Genomic DNA, 20206 nt, shown 5'->3' with positions numbered 1-20206 from the left:
TTGGAGGTAGTGCTATGGCTCAAAAGTAGTAGAGCACTCACCTTGAGCAAAAAGAGCTCGTGGACAGTGCCAGGCCCTGAGTTCAAGCCCTATGGCTGACGAAAGAAAGAAAGGAAGGAAGGAAGGAAAAAAGGAAAGAAAGGAAGAAAGAGAAAGAAAGAAAAGGAAGGAAGAAAGAAAGAAAGAGAAAGGAAGAAAGAAAAAGGAAGAAAGGAGAGAGACAGAGAAAGATTTTATCTCCAAAATTATCAGCAAAAAAAGAGTGTTGATTGAGTGGGTACAAGAGTGTTTGATTTTAGGTTTTATTTTTTTTTATGAATGTCCAAATCTGTTTCTCCCTGCCCTCCCAAATTTTGTGTGGCCAGTTGGAAGTATCTGGTTTGTGTTCATTTCTCCATTTCTGGAGCAGGGACTGAGACCCTGCTACATCTCCTATGCTCTGCATCCATGCCTCTTTTGGACATTAAAGGTTGATTGATGCAAAAAAAAAAAAAATTGGGGGGCTGGGAAGTTGGCTCAGTGGTAGAGCGCTTGCCTTGCATGCCTGAGGCCCTGGGTTTGATTCAAAAAGAAAAAAGCCAGAAGTGGTGCTGTGGCTCAAGTAGTAGAGCGCTAGCCTTGAGCTGAAGAGCTGAGGGACAGCGCCCAGGCCCAGAGTTCAGGCCCCACAACCGGACCCAAAAAAAAAAAAAAAAAGTGGGGGCTGGGAAGGTGGCTCAGTGGTAGAGTGCTTGCCTTGCGTGCATGAGGCCTTGGGTTCGATTCCTCAGCACCACATAAGCAAAAAGAAAAAATGCTGGAAGTGGTACTGTGGCTCAAGTGCGCTAGCCTTGAGCTGAAGAGCTGAGGGACAGCGCCCAGGCCCAGAGTTCAGGCCCCATGACCAGACCAAAAAAAAAAGTGCATAGTTCAAATGGTCAGCAGAGTGTCAGCTGAACAAGGAAGCACTTGAACCAAATATCATGAATGTGGAGTAATTTTTTGCTGTCTTTCTTTATATCATGTACATGTAATTTTTGTGAAATTTATGAAATGAGTAAGGTAAAAATTGAAATCAGGCAATGAATTCCCATTTACCCTCCATGTTAAAAAAGCATCTGTCACAGGGCATTGTTGGCTCATACCTCTAATCCTAGCTACTCAGGAGGCTGAGATCTGGTGATCACAGTTCAAAGCCAGTCCAAGCAGAAAGGTCCATGAGACTCTTTTTTTTTTTTTTGGGTCCGGTCGTGGGGCTTGAACTCTGGGCCTGGGTGCTGTCCCTCAGCTCTTCAGCTCAAGGCTAACGCTCTACCACTTGAGCCACAGCACCACTTCTGGCTTTTTTCTTTTTGCTTATGTAGTGCTGAGGAATCGAACCCAGGGCCTCAGGCATGCAAGGCAAGTGCTCTACCACTGAGCCACCTTCCCAGCCCCCCATGAGACTCTTATACTTGAGCCACAGCTCCACCTCTGGCTCTTTTGATAGTTTAGTGGAGACTTTCCTGCACAGGTTAACTTTGACCTGTGATCCTTATATGATAGCCTACTGAGTGTCTAGGACTACTGACATGAGCCACTGGCACACAGCTTATGTGAACAATTGTTAAGTACAGAATAGATTTATTTATAGCAATAGAATTTTTCTAATTTTGTTTTCTCTTAAGTTAATTTTACTAATTTAATATTTTTATGTAATTGACCGTATTATATTTTTGTCTACCAGGGGATGATTACAGGGCACCTTGCACATGCTAGGCAAAAGTTATTCTGCCCTTAAGCCTGTTAGATAGCAGGTCCTTATCTGCAGCAATTTGTCTTTTCGCTTCCCAATTTATGCTTTTTATAACCTGAATTGTTGTGCTTAACATAATATTTTTATGGAATTTGTCACACTTTTTTTTAACTTACATACATTTGCAATGAAGGGGAAAAGGACAAGTTAGAACTGAGAAGGCAAGCCAAGTGCTCTGAAAGGAAGACAGAATAGTGCTAGAGGAGGCTGAAAAGGTATGCAAGGCTAGTTTGTGTAAAAAGTAAAAGTGAATGCTGCAAATATTCATTAAAGAATAAACAAGAATAGCTGCAGTTACTCTGTGCTCATTATTCAATGTGTTCAGTAAAGGGACTTTTTTTGGTCGGTCATGGGGCTTGAACTCTGGGCCTGGGCACTGTCCCTCAGCTCTTCAGCTCAAGGCGAGCACTCTACCACTTGAGCCACAGCATCACTGCCAGTTTTCTGGTTTAATTGGAGATAAGAGTGTCATGGACTTTCCTGCGTGGGCTGGCTTTGAGTTGTGATCCTCAGATCTCAGCCTCCTGAGTAGCTAGGCGTGAGCCACCTGGGCCTGGCAGCACAGGGACTTAGTCCTCCCATATTGGTTTTCCTTTTGATATTTGATAAAACAAGCATCTGAAAGGCTAAATAATTTGTCCAAGATCACACAGCTGGGATAATACCTGAGACAGGAGTTAAGTTTTAATCTTTTAACTCAACATTCAGTCTTGAAGAGCCTGTGCTGGGACTGTGCCTATTAGGTTCAGACTTAGTAAGGACTAGGTAAAGAGGGTGACCATTAGGAAAGAGGCAGATTTGGCAACAAGGAGCATGGCTTAGCAACTTTGTATAGTATACCTTAAGGGCTAAGTGCTTAAAGTAAAGCAGACAGACCCAGAAGGTTCAATGTAGGATATGATCTGTAGGAAGACAATGGAACTTGGAAAGTAAGTAAAACTCACCCTAGCTTGGTATAACATAAATACTTGTGCTGCTTCTTACCCTGATGAGAATTTGTCTGGGTTACAAGCTGAATGAAAGTCTGTGGCTTGTGCTGAGCAACAGAAGCAAAGAGGGGATGTGAAGGAGAACAATGTGTGATATATTCTCTGCTTTTTGGGGGGAGGGGAAAGAGGGGGGTCAGTCGTGGGGCTTGAACTCTGGGCCTGGGTGCTGTCCCTCAGCTCTTCAGCTCAAGGCGAGCACTCTGTCTCTTGAGCCACAGCACCACTTCCAGTTTTCTGGTGGTTAATGGGAGATAAGAGTCTCACAGCCTTTCCTTCCCCGGGCTGGCTTTGAACCTTGATCCTCAGATCTCAGCCCCCTGAGTAGCTAGGATTACAGACATGAGCCACTGACACCCAGCTTATATTCTCTGCTTTCTGTAGGTCACTGCTGAAACTCAAGAAAAAGAAAAATTCATTGCACATTTGCAAAAGAAGGTCACATCTTTGGAGAAGAGACTGGAACAGAATTTATCTGGAGAGGAACATGCACAAGAACTCTTAAGAGAGGTAATACTAATTTCCTTATTCCAGCCACTGTTACATGGGCAAGCATGTAAGGTATACAACGTGTGTGTGTGTGGCACATGCATGCACGTGCATGCTTGAACTCAGGGCATAATGCTCTTGCTTAGCGCTTTTTTTTTTTGGTCGTGGAACTTGAACTCTGGACCTGGGCACTGGTGTCTCTCAGCTCTTCAGCTCAAAGCTAGTGCTCTACCACTTTGAACCACAGCGCCCCTTCCAGTTTTCTGGTGGTTAATTGGAGATGAGTCTCAGTGGAGTTTCCCCCCCAGGCCGGCTTTGAACTGTGATCTTCAGATCTCAGCCTCCTGCGTAGCTAGGATTATAGGCATGAGCCGCCAGCATCCTGTTCTTGCTTTGCTTTTTTGTTCAAGGTTGGTCTTCTGCCACTTAGGCCACACCTTCACTTCCCATAGACAGGAATGGAACAGTAAATTTCATCTAGGTATTTCATCAATCCCAAATCTCCAAGCAAGAATCTCAGCAGATAACTGCATGAGAGTGTCTGACTTTTTGTAACTCTGTTTTAGCTTTGAACTCCTGGGTCAAAGCAGTTCTCCCACCTTAGCCTCCCAAGTACTCAGACTACCCATTGTACCTGGCTCATCCAATTTCCCACCTGTGTCAAAACAGCCTTGCGTCTTTGTGTATTCTCAGGGAGGAGAAGAGCTTTGTTCAGAGATACCTATAAACAGATTGCATACTTCTTATGCCACTTTTATGTCTTATTGCATCACTTCCTTCCCCACCCTGTCACACTCGATCTACTATGTGGGGAAAAATAGTCCCTTAGGTATTGACAAGAATTACCTTGGCCACATACTCTCTTCAACTGAGGAGGCTGTTAAACTTAATGGTATCTTTCCCTTTGGTATGCATGAACTTTGCATCAGGCCTGAGCTCGTGCTCTGCATGTATTCTGTCTTTCCTTGGTAGTCCAGTGGCTGGTCTCATCGTGACAAAAGTGACAATGATGTGGCTCACTGTAGACTAGACTTACTTTGTCTCTAGTTCCAGCTGAACATCACCATCTCTGCTGCTACTACTTGTGCCAAGCCTCTGAGCAGTGCTGGCCTAGTGTACTCTAGAAGTTTCTTTTTTTTTTTTTTTCCTTTTTGCTTATGTGGTGCTGAGAAATCAAACACAGGGCCTCATGCATTCAAGGCAAGCGCTCTACCACTGAGCCACCTTCCCAGCCTTATTCTAGAAGTTTCTAAACTGGCCCACCTCACATCTCCCTCAGCCCTGGCAGTCCTCCACACTGTCACATTGATGTTCCTGAGCTGCACTTCTACCACATCACTACCTAAACATCTTCCACAGCACACAAAGGTGGACTCTAGAGTGGAGTAATTCTAGATCAGATGCCTATGTTTGTGTCTTACGTCTTCTTACAAGCTGTTTCTTAGCACAGTAACTTAATGTCTTTGTGTTTGTTTCACCTCTATAAATTCAACTTAGTATTGGCACCAGACTCAGAATTGTCTCAATTGTTGTTGGTATTAAGTGAATTAAAATATATGATGTGCTTAGATTGGAACATAGTAAGATCTCAGTACATGTCAGCTACTAATATTACAACGATTATTGTACCAGTTGTGACTATTATCAGGTTTGTTTGTTGGTTTGTGCTGGCACTAGGGCTTAAACTCAGGCCTCATGCTCTTGCTTGAGTGTTCTACCACTTGAGCCATTCTTCCACTTCAAGCTTTGTGCTAGTCACTTGGAGACAAGAATCTCAAGGACTTTTTTTGCCCAGTTGGACTTAGATCCACAATCACCGTCTTTCATCCTCCTGAATAGCTAGAATTTTAGGCAGAGCACCAGTGGCTAACCATTATCAAGTTAAGAAACCACTTGGGAGTTTATTGGGAGTTTGTTGTTTGAATCATATATCTGACGCTACCCAGAGATATTCTGATTTCTTTAGATCTGGATGGAGTAAGGCCTCCCTCAAGTTTAACCAACCACTCTAGATTGCAAGACTTGCCAACATTTGGGAGACCTCATATGAAAAACATAGCCTTACAGAATAAAGTTCAAATTCTTTATTTTCTTCCTTTTTTCTTTTGGCATCATTAATGAGCCTACCATTATCTGGCCTTTTTGCCCAACTTGATATCTCTTGTCTTGACCTAAGCCCATTATCACTTTGGCTTCTGAGGAGTTTAGAGTTCCCTGAATGTGCAAGCTCTCGACATCCCCAGTGATCACCCTCTGCTCAGGATGCTCCCCCATCCTCTGGCTGCCTGTGATGTGAGAAATACCACTCACCCTCTAGCCCTCTCTCTACTTGGTACACTCTCTCTGCAGGCATTTCCTAATGCTAATGTTTAAATGTTTTTGCTAGCTATTTGTTCCAGCCTTGGGGACCAAGAACTATGTCAAATTTATTTGTATACTTTAAGATATATGAACTCTGGGATTTGAGGCATGGTTCACTTAGTAGAGAGCTACCCTATTAGCAAAAGCATTGGGACTGAGTTCAAGCCCTGGTCTTGGACCAAAAAAAAATTTTTAAGTGAATTTCATCTTAATTTGCTGGTGGTTACACAAGAAGTGTAACCTGCCAGGCATCGGTGGCTCATGGCGTAATCATAGCTACTCAGGAGGCTGAGATCTGAGTATTACAGTTAAAAGCCAGCTTGGGCAGGAAAATCCGTGAAACTGTTATCTTCAATCAACTACCATAAAGCTGGAAATGGTGCTGTGGCTCAAAGTGGTAGAGCACTAAGCTTGAGCAGAAACAGCTTAGGGTCAATACCTACGCCCTGAGTTCAAGCCTCTGGACTGGCACTAAAAGAAAAGAAAAAAAAAAAAGAGAAAGAAATGTAACCCTATGCTCAAACAGATTTTTATATCTTATTATAACATGTAGTATTATGTATTCTATATAGTATTGTGTGATGTGTTACATGCATGTTTAAGCATATATATTTAATATGTAGCATATAGCATGGTTTGTGTTTAAGCAGTATATGTTATTTATAGCTGGTTTGTATTTTATGTAATTAAAATTATATAATTACTGTTAAAAAAAATATAACCCTTGGGGGAGGTGTATGTGTATATATTTACATAGCCTGTATCTAGCACAACTCAGCATGTTGCAGGTATCAACCAATAACTTTTCAGTGGAGAGATTATTATTTTCTTTTACTTACCTTTCCTCTTACAGAAAACAGTTGCTGAGCAGAACTTGGAAGACATCAGACAGCAGCTCTTGGCAGCCAGAAGTAGCCAGGCTGAGACCATTGACATCCTGGAGACTCGGGTACTGACCTTACTCCCCTGTTTTCTTATTTGTGTGGTAACAGAGTTTAATTATTTTCTTCACTGTATCCACTGTTGTTCCACACAAAGTTGTTCTCTTGTTTTCTTCCTTTTAATATTGCCTCACTCCTATAAGGAAACCATTTGAATGTGGTCAATGTAAATGTTTTCATTGTGGAGTTAGCTTGAAATGGATAACATTGTTTTGTATGTATGTAGTTTTAGTTTATGATAAAGATATGGCTATGGATGTGTATTCTTTGTCACTTTGAACTGCTCTATTTTCCATCTGTATCTGCTTCGTGGTATCTGTTCTCCTTTGTAGTTACTACTACTACCTTCTTCTTCCTGCACCACAGATCACATTGCAGTGACTGACCTATCTAGTCTCTGTAAGGTGACTGAGTAAGACAAGATTGTTACCAGAAGGGCTGCATCTGGCTCTCTACCGCCATCATATGTGAGAGTTCCCAAATCTTCTTCCCAGTGTTGAACTTGTAGATTTTGCCCCATTAGTGAGTGTGAAGTGATACTTTCACTGCTATGGTTGTTTCTATTAGTCTTTTGGGTTTTTCTCCTCCCTTTTTAAGAAAATTTTACTTTATTTTTTGCCAGTCCTGAACTTTGAACTCTGGGCCTAGTCACTGATTCTGAACTTTTGTGCTCATTAGTAGCACTCTACCTCTTGAACCACAGCTCCTCTCTTTTTTTTTTCTTTCACTTTTTGTTGATTTGTTTTGTAGTTTATTAGAGATAAAGAGTCTCGAGGATTTTCCTGCCTGGAATGGCTTCAAACTGCTATCCTCAGATCTCAATCTCCTGAGGAGCTAGGATTACAGGCATGAGCCACTGGTGCCCAGCTGGGTTTTTCCTTTGAATTATCCACTAAAATCCTGTTTTTCATTGGAGTTTTCAGTTTTTTCTTAGTTTGTAGGGTTTGATTGTATATCGTAGTTCCTAATCATTTGTTTCAGTCTAAAGCAATCTGTTGACTATCCATGTATCCCTTGTTCAACAGATATTTCTTTTTTTTTTTTTTTTTTTGGGGGGGTCCAGTCATAGGGCCTGAACTCTGGGCCTGGGTGCTGTCCCTCAGCTCTTCAGCTCAAGGCTAGCGCTCTACCACTTGAGTCACAGCGTCACTTCAGGCTTTTTTCTTTTTGCTTATGTGGTGCTGAGGAATCGAACCCAGGGCCTCAGGCATGCAAGGCAAGCGCTCTTCCACTGAGCCACCTTCCCAGCCCCTCAACAGATATTTCTATGTTTTGTCATAATCAGATTCCTTAACTTGTTTTTACTGTGTTACTTAAAGTTCCATTTTAAAAATCCATTCTTTGGCTGGGAATGTGGCTTAATGTAGAGTGCTTAGCTAGCATGCATAAAGCCCTGGTTCAGTTCCTCAGTACCACATAAATAGAAAAAGCTAGAAGTGACGCTGTGGCTCAAGTGGTACAGTGCTAGCTTGAGCAAAAGAAGCTCAGGGATGGCGCCCAAGCCGAGTTTAAGCCCCAGGACTGGCAAAAAAAAAAAAAAAAAAAGATGAGCCAGGCACTGGTGGCTCACACCTGTAATCCTAGCTACTCAGGAGGCTGAGATCTGAGGATCGAGGTTCAAAGCCAGCCCAGGCAGGAGAGACCATGAGACTCCTATCTCCAATAAACCACCAGAAAACCGGAAGTGGCGCTGTAGCTCAAGTGGTAGAGCGCTCGCCTTGAGCTGAAGAGCTGAGGGACAGCGCCCAGGCCCAGAGTTCAAGCCCCACGACCAACCAAAAAAAAAAGATGAATGGACTTATAATTATTTATCAAAGATGCAACACCACACTTGTAAAATTCACTCGATAGTTTTTGTTTCATTTTCTTTTTTGATATGGGTAGTGATGGTAATAAAATAATAATAATAGGGGCTGGGAAGGTGGCTCAGTGGTAGAACGTTTGCTTTGCATGCATAAGGTCCTGGGTTCGATTCCTTAGCACCACATAAGCAAAAAGAAAAAAGTCGAAAGTGGCTCAAGTGGAAGAGCGCTAGCCTTGAGCTGAAGAGCTGAGGGACAGCGCCCAGGCCCAGAGTTCAGGCCCCACGAATGGACCCCACCCCCAAAAAAAAAATAATAATGGCAGTGGTAGTGTTGTGTTGCTGGAGAAGTAACCCTACCACTGAGCAACAGTATACAAATTTTTTGTGTGAAAATTGCATATTTTAATTACCCTCGGATATGTGCCGAGGAATAGAATGAGTCAGTGGTAACCCTCCATATAACCTTTCAATGATATGAACTGTCTTTTTTTTTTTTTTTTTTTGTCAGTCGTGGGGCTTGAACTGTGGGCCTGGGCACTGTCCCTCAGCTCTTCAGCTCAAGGCTAGTGCTCTACCACTTGAGCCATAGTACCACTTCCGGTTTTCTGAGTGGTTTATTGGAGATAAGAGTTTCGGTCTTTCCTGCCCAGGCTGGCTTTGAACGGCTATCCTCAGATCTCAGCATCCTGAGTAGCTAGGATTACAGGCATGAGCCACCAGCGCCCGGTAATATGAACTGTCTTGAGTTCTGCCTCTACATTGAAGCTTGCACATAGATATTCTGAACCCAGTAGTTTCAAAGGCAGGGCTTTAGTAATGGCTATACCATTACTAAAATTTATCATCATAGACTAATAACATTATGGTTCTCCTGTGTGGAAATAGTACCTCTGTACTTGTAAATGGTAAATGCTTACTCTCCCCTCACCCCCTTATCCCTCCCCCCTCCTGGGCCTGAGCACTGTTCCTGAGCTTCTTTTGCTCAAGGCTAGCACGCTATCACTTGAGCCATAGTGCCACTTCCAAGTTTTTCTGCTTATGTGGTACTGAGGAATCAAACCCAAAACTTCATGCATGCTAGGCAAGCACTCTACCATTTAAGCCACATTCTCAGCCCCAAAACTTTATTTTTCAGGCACAACTATATCTCTATAGTTATGACTATATATATATTGATATGGAGGGTTTTTTTTTTTTTTGCTTTGTTTTGTTTTTCTTAGTTGTGGGGCTTGAGTGCCTGGGTGCTGTCCCTGAGCCTCTTTGTGCTCAAGGCTAGCACTCTATCACTTAAACTACAGAACTGCTTACGGTTTTTGAGTGGTTAATTGGAGGTAGGAGTCCCTTGGGGACTTTTTTTTTTTTTTTTGTCGGTCATGGGGCTTGAACTCTGGGCCTGGGTGCTGTCCCTCAGCTCTTCAGCTCAAGGTGAGCGCTCTACCACTTGAGCTACAGCGCCACTTCCGGTTTTCTGGGGTTTATTGGAGATAGGAGTCTCACGGTCTTTCTTGCCCGGGCTGGCTTTGAACCTCGATCCTCAGATCTCAGCCTCCTGAGTAGCTAGGATTACAGGCGTGAGCCACCAGCGCCCGGCCCTTGGGGACTTTTCTGCCCCTGCTGGCTTGGAACCATAATCCTCAAATCTCAGTATTCTGAGTAGCTACCATTACAGTTGTGAGTCACCCTCACCCCACTCCATGAAACTTTTATCTCTAATTAACCATCAGAAAAGCTGGAAATGGAGTTGTGGTTCAGCGGTAGAGCACTAGCCTTGAGTAAAAAAAAGAGCTCAGGGTGTCCAGGCCCTGATTTCAAGCCCTAGGATCAGCACAAAAATAAATAAATATCCTCAGCAATCTGTAGGATTAAAAAGGAATATATGTATATGTATTTGTGTATACATATATGTATATACTCTATATGTATGTATATATGTATATACATGTTATATGTATATACATATATATACTATATGTATATATACTATATGCATGTCTGTATATAGTCTTTTCCTATGGGATATATAGCTCCGTGGTAGAGTACTTGCCAGGCATCTAGCATGCATGAGGCCCTGAGTGTCATCCACAGAACTGAAGAGAAAGATATCTTCTTCTATGTGTGCTTAATGGGGTTTTTTGTTTATTTTGTAATGGTCCACAGCTTGAACTCAGAGCCTGGACACTGTCCCTGAGCTTTTCTGCTCAAGGCTAGTGTGCCACCACTTGAGTCAAAGCTCCACCTCCAGCCTTTTGGTGATTAATTGGCAATAAGAGTCTCATGGACTTTTCTGCCTAGGCTGATCTTAGCCTCCTGAGTAGCTAGGATTACAGGCATGAGCCACCAGCACCTGGCATTGATTACATTTTAATAATAAGGCACCTCATTGTCTAGCTACTCAGTAAACAAGAGGACTTTAAGATCAATTGGGAAAACAGCTTTTGTCAAATCTGCTGCCACCTTAGTGTGTCCAGTCCCACTCATTGTGGACATTGGTTCCCTCTTGTGCCAGGCTGTATCTGTCTTGCTGCAGTCAGACTTGGTCAATATTTGTGGACTGAGTCAAAACTAAATTCATATTGTGAGGAGTGATCGCACCTCTGGGAATCTGTAATTCACGGGAATGGTTCAAGCTGGTCAAAAGTTTTTATGTGTGTATGCTAACTGCTACATCATTTTAGATAGAAAACCAGATGGGTGCTGGGAGCTCACGCCTGTAATCCTAGTTATTCAGGAGGCTGAGATCTGAGGACCATGGTTCAAAGCTAGCCCACACAAGAAAGTCTGAGAATCTCCAAAAATGCTAGAGGTGGTGCTATGGCTCAAGTAGTGGGTGGAGTTCTATCCTTGAGCAAAAGGAGCTCCAGGGCAGGGCCCAGGCCCAGAGTTCAAGCCCTAGGACTGGCAAAAAAAAAAAAAAAAGCTAAAGTGCCATCACAATAGGCAGCTGGGTCAGAAAGTATGAAGTCCACTTGAGCAATAATTTAAGGTCCTACTATTACATGAAAGCACAAGGAAATTTATGAGTTGGGAGGAAGCACATTTTATATTGTTTGATTGAAATTATGCACAAAATTATTAAAAAGTGTCCTGAGGGCTATAAGAATAGACATTAGAGGGCTGGGAAGGTAGCTCAGTAGTAGAGTGCTTGCCTTCATGCATGAGGCACTGGGTTTGATTCTTCAGCACCACATAAGCAGAAAAAGCTGGAAGTGGCATTGTAGCTCAAGTGGTAATGTGCTACCCTTGAGCTGAAGAGCTGAGAGACAGTGCCCAGGCCCAGAATTCAGGCCCCATGACCCAACAACAACAACAACAAAAATAGACATTAGAGGGCTGGGAAGGTGGCTCAGTGGTAGAGCACTTGCCTTGCATGCCTGAGGCCCTGGGTTCGATTCCTCAGCACCACATAAGCAAAAAGAAAAAAGCCAGAAGTGGTGCTGTGGCTCAAGTGGTAGAGCGCTAGACTTGAGCTGAAGAGCTGAGGGACAGCGCCCAGGCCCAGAGTTCAGGTCCCACGACCGGACCCCCCCAAAAAATAGACATTAGAATATTAATGTTTTATAGTGATAGCCTTATGAATATATTTTTGCTGCTACATTTTTCTGGAATGTACTGTTTTATGTTAATTCTTTGATTTGTTTTTCTTTTTTTGGGTGCTAGGGATTGCATCTAGGTTCTAGCATGTTCTAAGCACATGTGCTACCACTGAGCAGCAACAGCTGAACAGCCCTGGTCTAGATTTTAAAGCTTTGCAGTAAGGCCACTCCACTTCTTGTGAACAGAAAGAATGCTACTATTTCCCCAGGTGAAGGAACTGGAGCAGAGCCTGCAGGCCTCGGAGGAGCAGCTCCAGCAGAACAGGGATGTCGTGGCTGTGCAGGAAGCACAGATACAGGAGCTCGTGAGTGCTTCCTCTATACCAGGTCCTGAGCATTCCCTCTGTACCTCTGATGATGCCCCAGATGCATTCCTAGCATCTACAGCAGTTTCTGCACCCAACCTCAGTGCAGTTGTGCTGGATGGGAGTAAGGAGGCAGAGTAGGTTAAAGGAATGAGGACTGCTAGTGGTATCTGGGTTCACTACAGACCTGTACTGTTAGTTCCAACCAATAGCCCAGCCTTATGCCAGTGGCTCACGCCTGTAATCCTAGCTACTCAGGAGGCTGAGATCTAAGGATCTCGGTTCAAAGCCAGCCCGGGCAGGAAAGTCTGGGAGACTCTTACCTCCAATAAACAAATAGAAAACCAGAAGTGACGCTGTGGCTCAAGTGGTAGAGCACTAGCCTTGAGCTGAAGAGTGCAGGGACAGCGCCCAAGCCTAGAGTTCAAGCCCCACAACCAACCAAAACAAAACAAAAAACAAATACCTAGCTTTTAGGTCATGCCCTGGATGAGCCAACTCATCCAGAGATCAGCTTGCAATCAGAGAAATGGAGAACTGTTCAAAACTATGAGGAGGCCTGGTGCTGGTTACTCATGCCTGTAATAATAGCTATTCAGGAGGCTTAATTCTGAGGATCACAGTTCAAAGCCAGCCTGGCAGAAAAGTCCCCATGAGACTCTTATCTCAAGTTAACCACTCAAAAATCAAAGTGTAGCTCAAAGTGGTAGAGCACTAGCCTTGAACAAAAAGTTCATAGATAGCCTGGCACCAGTAGCTCAGGCCTGTAATCCTAGCTACTCAGGAGGCTGATGTCTGAGGATTGCAGTTCAAAGCCAGCCAGGTCAGGAAAGTCCTTGAGACTCTTATCTCCAATTAGCTACCAGAAAACGGGAAGTGGTGCTGTGGCTCGTTTGAGCTGAAGAGTGCAGGAAAAGCACCCAGGCTAGAGTTCAAGCCCCACGACAGAAAGAAAGAAAGAGAGAGAGAGAGAAAGAAAGAAGAAAAGAAAGAAAGAAAGGCTCATAGATAGTACCCAGTCCCTGAGTTCAAGCCTCACGACTCACCAAAAAACAAAAAAAACAAAAACTATGAGGTGACAAAAACATAGCCAGTTATCCCAATTCCAAATGGGCTGATGAGTTAGAAGCCAGGGAACTAAAAACAGCCATGATTGACTTCCTTTCTGCCATGGCACAGACTCTGCTGAGTGCTTTGCACCTGTTGCTGCACAGCTATGAGCCATGCACTATCACCCCCACTTTATTGAGGGGAGGCAAGCTCAGAGAGTTTGGTCACTAACCCATGTGCTCATAGGCGCCCAGTAGTAGAACTCATATCTTACTTTCTCATGCAGAGCCTTTCTTTTTAACCACTATATTCTTCTGCCATTTGGGGAACCTCAGCTATAGAAGCATACTGAGAGCTAAAGGAGGCCTGTGTCTGGTGGCTGGCTGGTGGCCAGAGCTGGCCCATCTATACTTCAACTCTGCAGAAATGCGTTAAGACCAATTTCAGACTATATCTCCTGGGACAGATCAGGTGCCGCAGCAACAGCAGAGCCCATAGGGGTCCTCAGCACACCACAGCAGAGGGCTAAGGAAGGAGAGCTGATTCTCTTATTTTTGTTGTTGTTGTTGGTTGTGGGGAGGGGGGTGGTTTGAACTCTGGGCCTGGGTGCTGTCCCTCAGCTCTTCAAATCAAGGCTAGCACTCTACCACTTGCCACAGCACCACTTCAGGTTTTCTGAGTGGTTTATTAGAGATAAGAGTCTCTCAGCCTCCTGAGTAACGAGGATTTCAGGTGTGAGCCACTGGTGCCTGGCTAGCTGATTCTCTTTCTCTTGGACTCCAACTTTGGGCCACAGATGGCCAGTAAAAGAGCCCTCTCTGAAACCATTGTCCTCTTGCTTCACTGTCCTCTCTGGGCTTCCTGCAGGCAGCTGCAAAGCAGGAAAGCAGCTTCATGCAGCAGCAGGTTCTCACCCTGGAACAGGAGTACAGAGAGCGTACCCATTCACTGGAGGCCCAGCTCACTGCCCTGGAGCAGGGGCGGGCAGCTGACCGGACAGCTGCAGAGCACGGGATGGTGAGTGGAGAAGGGAGGGAAGCAAACAGTAGCACCTTGCCCAGCCCCATCTTAATTTGCCCAGCACTTGGTTGGCAATACAAGGCTCTTCTTAGCTAAGGAAGCATTTTATATAAGTACCTGTTCATGAGACTAGATATGATAAGGCTACTTTTTATAGAAACCTTAAGCAGGGGCTGGGAAAGTGGCTCAGTGGTAGAGCACTTGCCTTGCATGCATGAGGCCCTGGGTTTGATTCCTCAGCACCACATAAGAAAAAAAAAAACCGGAAGTGGCGCTGTGGCTCAAGTGGTAGAGCGCTAGCCTTGAGCTTAAGAGCTGAGGGACAGCGCCCAGGCCCAGAGTTCAGGCCCCTGGAAAAAATACAGTAGCTAAGACCTTTTTTTTAAAATATGTGTTCTCAACTTGCAGAAAGAGCTGGAGCAAGAAAATGCTGCCCTCAAAGAAAGCAAAAACGAATGTGAACGCTCTTTACAACATCACCAATTTGAACTGAATAAGCTAAAGGTATTTATCAAATAGAATCAGAGTTCAGAAAATTTGCATCTTTTATATTGAAAAAAATATATTTGGAGCACCCAAGGGAGATTCCTGTACTTATAGTTGACTAGAGGAACTAACACTTGTTGAGTATTTCTCTTAGGCATCTTCTGGAAAGCTTCACTTTATCAAGTCCTCTCAGGAATCCAGATGTAAAATGGTGCTCATTGGCAATATCCTTTGGGTTCTGAGTGCCAGTAATTTGTCTAGATGCCATACCTAGTTAAGAGGCAGTGCTAGTCTGGTATATCTTCCCATCACAGAGGCCCAGCTCTTCTCTGTGTAACTGTCAACAGCTATCTAAACATTAAGCTGTTAGAACACCCCTCGGGCTGTAGGGCAGGGAAGGTGGCTCAGTGGTAGAGTGCTTGCCTTGCATGCATGAGGCCCTGGGTTCGATTCCTCAGCACCACATAAGCAAAAAGAAAAAAGCCGGAAGTGGCGCTGTGGCTCAAGTGGTAGAGCGCTAGCCTTGAGCTGAAGAGCTGAGGGACAGCGCCCAGGCCCACAGTTCAGGCCCCATGACTGGACCCCCCCCCCCCCCCAAAAAAAAAAAAAAGACTTTTATTTGTATCAGGGACCTTGTACAAATAAAAATAATCTAGTTCTTGCCTTATCATACTGTGCAAGATGCTTTAGTCCTGTCTACCGATTGCATTCCCTGGACAGAACTGCATAACCACTTTTTACCAGCCTCCAGGCTCCCCAGACCCTTCACAGCCCCCTTGAAGATGGATCATTGAGTATTTTCTCAGTCCTGATAACATCACTTGCAAATCCCTTGGCACTGATGTTCCCTGAGAACAGCCATAGCTCAGTGCCTACATGTCTTAAGCTTTCAGTGAGTGTGCCTTTACTTAGGCAAAGACCTGGGGTAGGTGAAAAATTTTATGTGCCCAGCGAACCACTGAGGCAACTAAGTGCATAGAGTAGCATTCTCAGTGTCTGGTAGTGTTTTCATTAGCCAATCTGGAAATCAGAGCAGAGGTTCAGGATAGATGTATAAATTTGAAAACTGTCAGATAGGACCAAGAAGCATGTTGTGATCTGAAGACTGGTCACTAAAGATATAACAAAAGAATATATAAAGTCAGACTGGGCAGGAAAGTTCATAAGACTCTTATCTCCAATTAACTACCAGAAAACTGGAAGTGGCACTGTGGCTGAAAGTGGTAGAGCGCTAGCCTTGAGCAGAGAGGAAAAGCTCAGGGACAGCGCCCAAGCCCTGAGTTCAAGTCCCATGACCAACAGCAACAAAAACAAAAAGAATATATAAAGACTTACCAGGATCCTGGCGCTGGTGGCTCACGTCTGTAAACCTAGATACTCAGAAGGCTGAGGATCACAGTTCAAAGCCAGCTCAGGTAGAAAAGTCCCTGTGAGACTCTTATCTCCAATTAACCTCTCAAAAACTGGTTGTAGCACTATGGCTTCAAGTGGTAGAGCACTAGCCTTAAGCAAAAGAGCTCAAGGGACAACACCTAAGCCCTGTTCAAGCCCCAGGACCCACTCCCCCCCACCCCCCCCAAAAAAAACAAACAGAACAGCCTGGCATTGGTGGCTCAATCAGTAATTCTAGCTCTCAGGATACTGAGATTTGAAGATCATGTTTCAAAACCGGCCCAGGCAGGAAAAATGAGACTCTTACCTCCAATTAATGACCAAAGGGCCAGAAGTGGAGCTGTAGCTCAAGTGGTAGAGGACTAGCCTTAAGGTAAAAAAGCACTGGGAAGGTGGCTCAGTGGTAGAGCGCTTGCCTTTTATGCATGAGGCCCTGGGTTCGATTCCTTAGCACCACATAAGCAAAAAGAAAAAAGCTGGAAGTGGTGCTATGGCTCAAGTGGTAGAGCGCTAGCCTTGAGCTGAAGAGCTGAGGGACAGCGCCCAGGCCCAGAGTTCAGGCCCCACGACTGGACCCAAAAAATAAAAAAGATAAAAAAGCTTAGGGACAGCACTCAGATCCTGATTTCAAGCCCTAGGACTGGCACCAAAAAAAAGAAAGAGTAAAACCCAAAGGCGGAAGTGACAAATATAAGAGCACAAATTAATTAAACAAAATAGAAGTGAGATTCTCTCACTAGAATGAACTTGAGAGCCAGTTGCTAGTAGCTTACATTTGTAATTCTAGCTACTCAGAAGAAGACTGAAGAAAGGATTTGAAGCCGCCCAGGGAGAAAAATTTGTGAAGTTCTTACTACCAGTTAACCACCAAAAAAGCCAGAAGTGGAGCTGTGGCTCCAGCGGTAGAGCACTAGTCTTGAGGGACAGCACCCGGCCCTGAGTTCAAGCCCCACGAATGGCACACAGACACACACCAAAAAAGAGCATGGGGCTGGGAATGTGGCTTAGAGGTACAGTGCTTGCCTAGTATGCATGAAGCTCTGGGTTCGATTCCTCAGTACCACATAAACAGAAAAAGCTGGAAATGGCACTGTGGCTCAAGTGGTAGAATGCTACCCTTGCACAAAAAGAAGCTCAGGGACAGTGGCCAGTCCCTGAGATCTAGCCCCAGTACTGGCCAAAAAAAGGTGGGGGGAGGACATTACACATCCTGCAGACTTAAGAAAAATAAGAAATATAAATAAGCAGGGCACTGATGACTCATGCTATAATCCTAGCAACTCAAGGAGGCTGAGATCTGAGGATCGAGATTTGAAGCCAGCCCAGGCAGGAAAGTCTGTGAGATTTTTTTTTTTTTTTGGTCAGTTGTGGGGCTTGAACTCTGGGCGTGGGCGCTATCCTTGCGCTCAGAGCTCAAGGCGAGCACTCTACTGCTTGAGTCACAGCACCACTTCTGGTTTTCTAGTGGTTTATTGGAGATAAGAGTCTCACGGACTTTCCTGCCTGGGCTGGCTTTGAAACGAGATCCTTAGATCTCAGCCTCCTGAGTAGCTAGGATTACAGATTAACCACCAGAAGACTAGAAGTAGCACTGTGGCTTAAAGTGGTAGAATGCTCACCTTGAGCAAAAGAGCTCAGGGACAGAGCCCAGGCCCTGAGTTAAAGCCCCATGACCACCACCACCAACAAAAACAAATGGAAGCAACTTCATGCCACCAATGTTTTTTGAAAGTTATGTAAGGTTGGGTATGATGCTATCTGCCTATAATCACAGTATTCAGGAAGCTGAGGCAGAGGAATGAAGAGTTCAAAGCCAGTCTGGGCTATATAACAAAACCCCATTAGTTATGAAATGCTAAATTATAGAAGGATATAACTTGTCAAGCTGTATAATGGGCTGAGCAATGACTCCCAATGATATTCACTTAACCTTTTATGTCAAAGGGGCTCTACAGATGGGATTAAAGATTTTGACATAAGGGATCTTGCTAGATTATCTGGGTGAACCCGAATAATGACAAGAATCTTTGTAAGATTGAGGCAGAGACAGGTTTTCCACAGATGGCATAGCAAAGGCACTGTTCTCTTAGAAGATGGAGAATGGTTCTGGACCACAGGCTACATTCAAGTGTTGCTATAGCCCACAGGCGCTCCATTCAGGCTTCTGGCCTGCACTGCTGGAAGGGGATTAATTCCTATTGTGTCACATCAGCAGGTTCATAGCAACTTGTTACAGTAGGTAAAAAAAATGAATACACAGGGCCTGGGAAGGTGGCTCAGTGGTTGAGTGTTTGCCTTGCATGCATAAAACCCTGGGTTTGATTCCTCAGCACCATATAACTAGAAAAAGCTGGATGTGGTGCTGTGGCTCAAGTGGTAGAGCACTAGCCTTGAGCTGAAGAGCTGAGGGACAGCGCCCAGGCCCAGAGTTCAAGCCCATGACTGACAAAAGAAAAAAAAGAATACACAGACACTGGAAGAAATGGAAAGTGACCCACAATGTATCCTGCATGCCCAGTTAAGAGTCATAGTCATGCCAGTCCACTTACATGGGTGAGGAGATGCATTCTAATGAACTTTAATGGTGACAGCTAAAAGATAGCACAGTCAGGCCTTAATCTTCCTATCACTGCCTCTTAAGTTAGAATTACAGGCATGCACAACCTAGCCTCCAGATTTTCACTTTTTGCAGTTACCTTCCCCTGTGGTAAGTATATTACCTATTTCATATTCCGCAAAAGTCAGTGTTGGGCTGGGCGCCAGTAGCTTATGCCTGTAAATACAGCTACTGTGGAGGCTGAGATCTGAAGTCGCAGTTCGAAGCTGGCCTAGGCAGAAAAGTCTCTGTGACTCTTATCTTCAATTAACCACTCAAAAACTAGAAGTACTGCTGTGGCTCCAGTTGGTAGAGCATTATCCTGAGCCAAAGAGCTCAGGGACAGCACCCCAGCCCCAAGTTCAAGCCACATGACCTACCTAAAAGCAAAACAAAACAAAAAATTATAGCATGAAGGTGACAACTACAGGAGCAGCTTGTAATCCTCAGACAAAGTGAAGTCAGCAACTTGGCGCTCAGACTTCTGAGCAGATGCTGTGCAGCTGGTGCTGGGCATGCTATGGGTGGCACAGCAGCAAGTGTTGGGCAAACTGCAGTGTGCTGTAGCTACTGTTCCAGGAAACCGCTGCTGACTGAGGAATGAGGCCGCGGGGTAAATGACAAGAGTCAGGAGCAAGCATTTCAGCCTCTTGCCTCCCGGCCTCCCGGGGTCTCCCCTGTTGGCAGGTATTAGGGTAGAGCCAGTTGGACCAGCCAGAATGAGTTTACAGAGTCCCAGGCTTAGAAATTCGGAGCAAAAGATAGAAGGATGGCCACAGGCTAAGAGGCAATAACTCAAAACCCAGCGCATGCAGGCAATTTAAACATGTGGCTACTTTCTCAATGTTTGGAGAACTTTCTGGATCTTTGGGGTTTCCTAGTGTTTTGGCAGGTAATGCTCTGATGATTTCAGTCCTTTGATACTATTCTGGCTTGTTTTACTACCCACCGTATACCCAAATATTTCATTGCACTTGAATGTATATTCAGTGCAAGCATGGTTACATGCCTGATGCCAGCCACTCAGGTGGCAGTGATGAGGAGGATAGCAGTTTGAGGCCAGCCTGTGCAAAAATCTAGTGAACCCTCACTTCACCCAACGAAGTGGGGGATTGTGGCATGCATCTCTGGTCCCAGCTGCACTGGAGCATAGATTGGAGGATGGTCATCCCTGGGTAGCAAAAATGTAAAAACCCAACCTGAAAACAAAAAGGATTCAGGGAACGGCTCAAGTGGTGGAATGCTTGCCTAGCAAGCTCCCATCCCTAAGTTCAAACCTCAGTCCTGGCAAAACTATTCAAACCCAAGTACCTAAGTACTCAAGAGGCTAAGGATCTAAGGATAGAAGTTTGAAGCCAACCCAGGCAGACATTCAAAGTGACCATTATTTCCAGTTTAGTAAAAAGCCA

General features: G+C 44.6%; 1 protein-coding gene across 1 annotated transcript in view; it reads left to right on the top strand.

Moving 5' to 3' along the window:
* Positions 1 to 20206, top strand: part of Golga1 (golgin A1) — a 52135-nt gene that overhangs the window by 22099 nt on the left and 9830 nt on the right. Inside the window, exons 10-14 of the mRNA XM_042678704.1 lie at positions 3145 to 3270; positions 6464 to 6559; positions 12158 to 12253; positions 14171 to 14320; positions 14732 to 14827. Coding sequence (XP_042534638.1) covers positions 3145 to 3270; positions 6464 to 6559; positions 12158 to 12253; positions 14171 to 14320; positions 14732 to 14827 — 564 coding nt within the window. The remainder of the gene's footprint in view (positions 1 to 3144; positions 3271 to 6463; positions 6560 to 12157; positions 12254 to 14170; positions 14321 to 14731; positions 14828 to 20206) is intronic.

This window comes from Dipodomys spectabilis, unplaced genomic scaffold (assembly GCF_019054845.1).
Source record: "Dipodomys spectabilis isolate Male_0828 unplaced genomic scaffold, ASM1905484v1 ptg000046l, whole genome shotgun sequence".
NCBI classification, from domain to species: domain Eukaryota; kingdom Metazoa; phylum Chordata; class Mammalia; order Rodentia; family Heteromyidae; genus Dipodomys; species Dipodomys spectabilis.
This window is presented reverse-complemented; position numbering and strand designations above follow the sequence as displayed.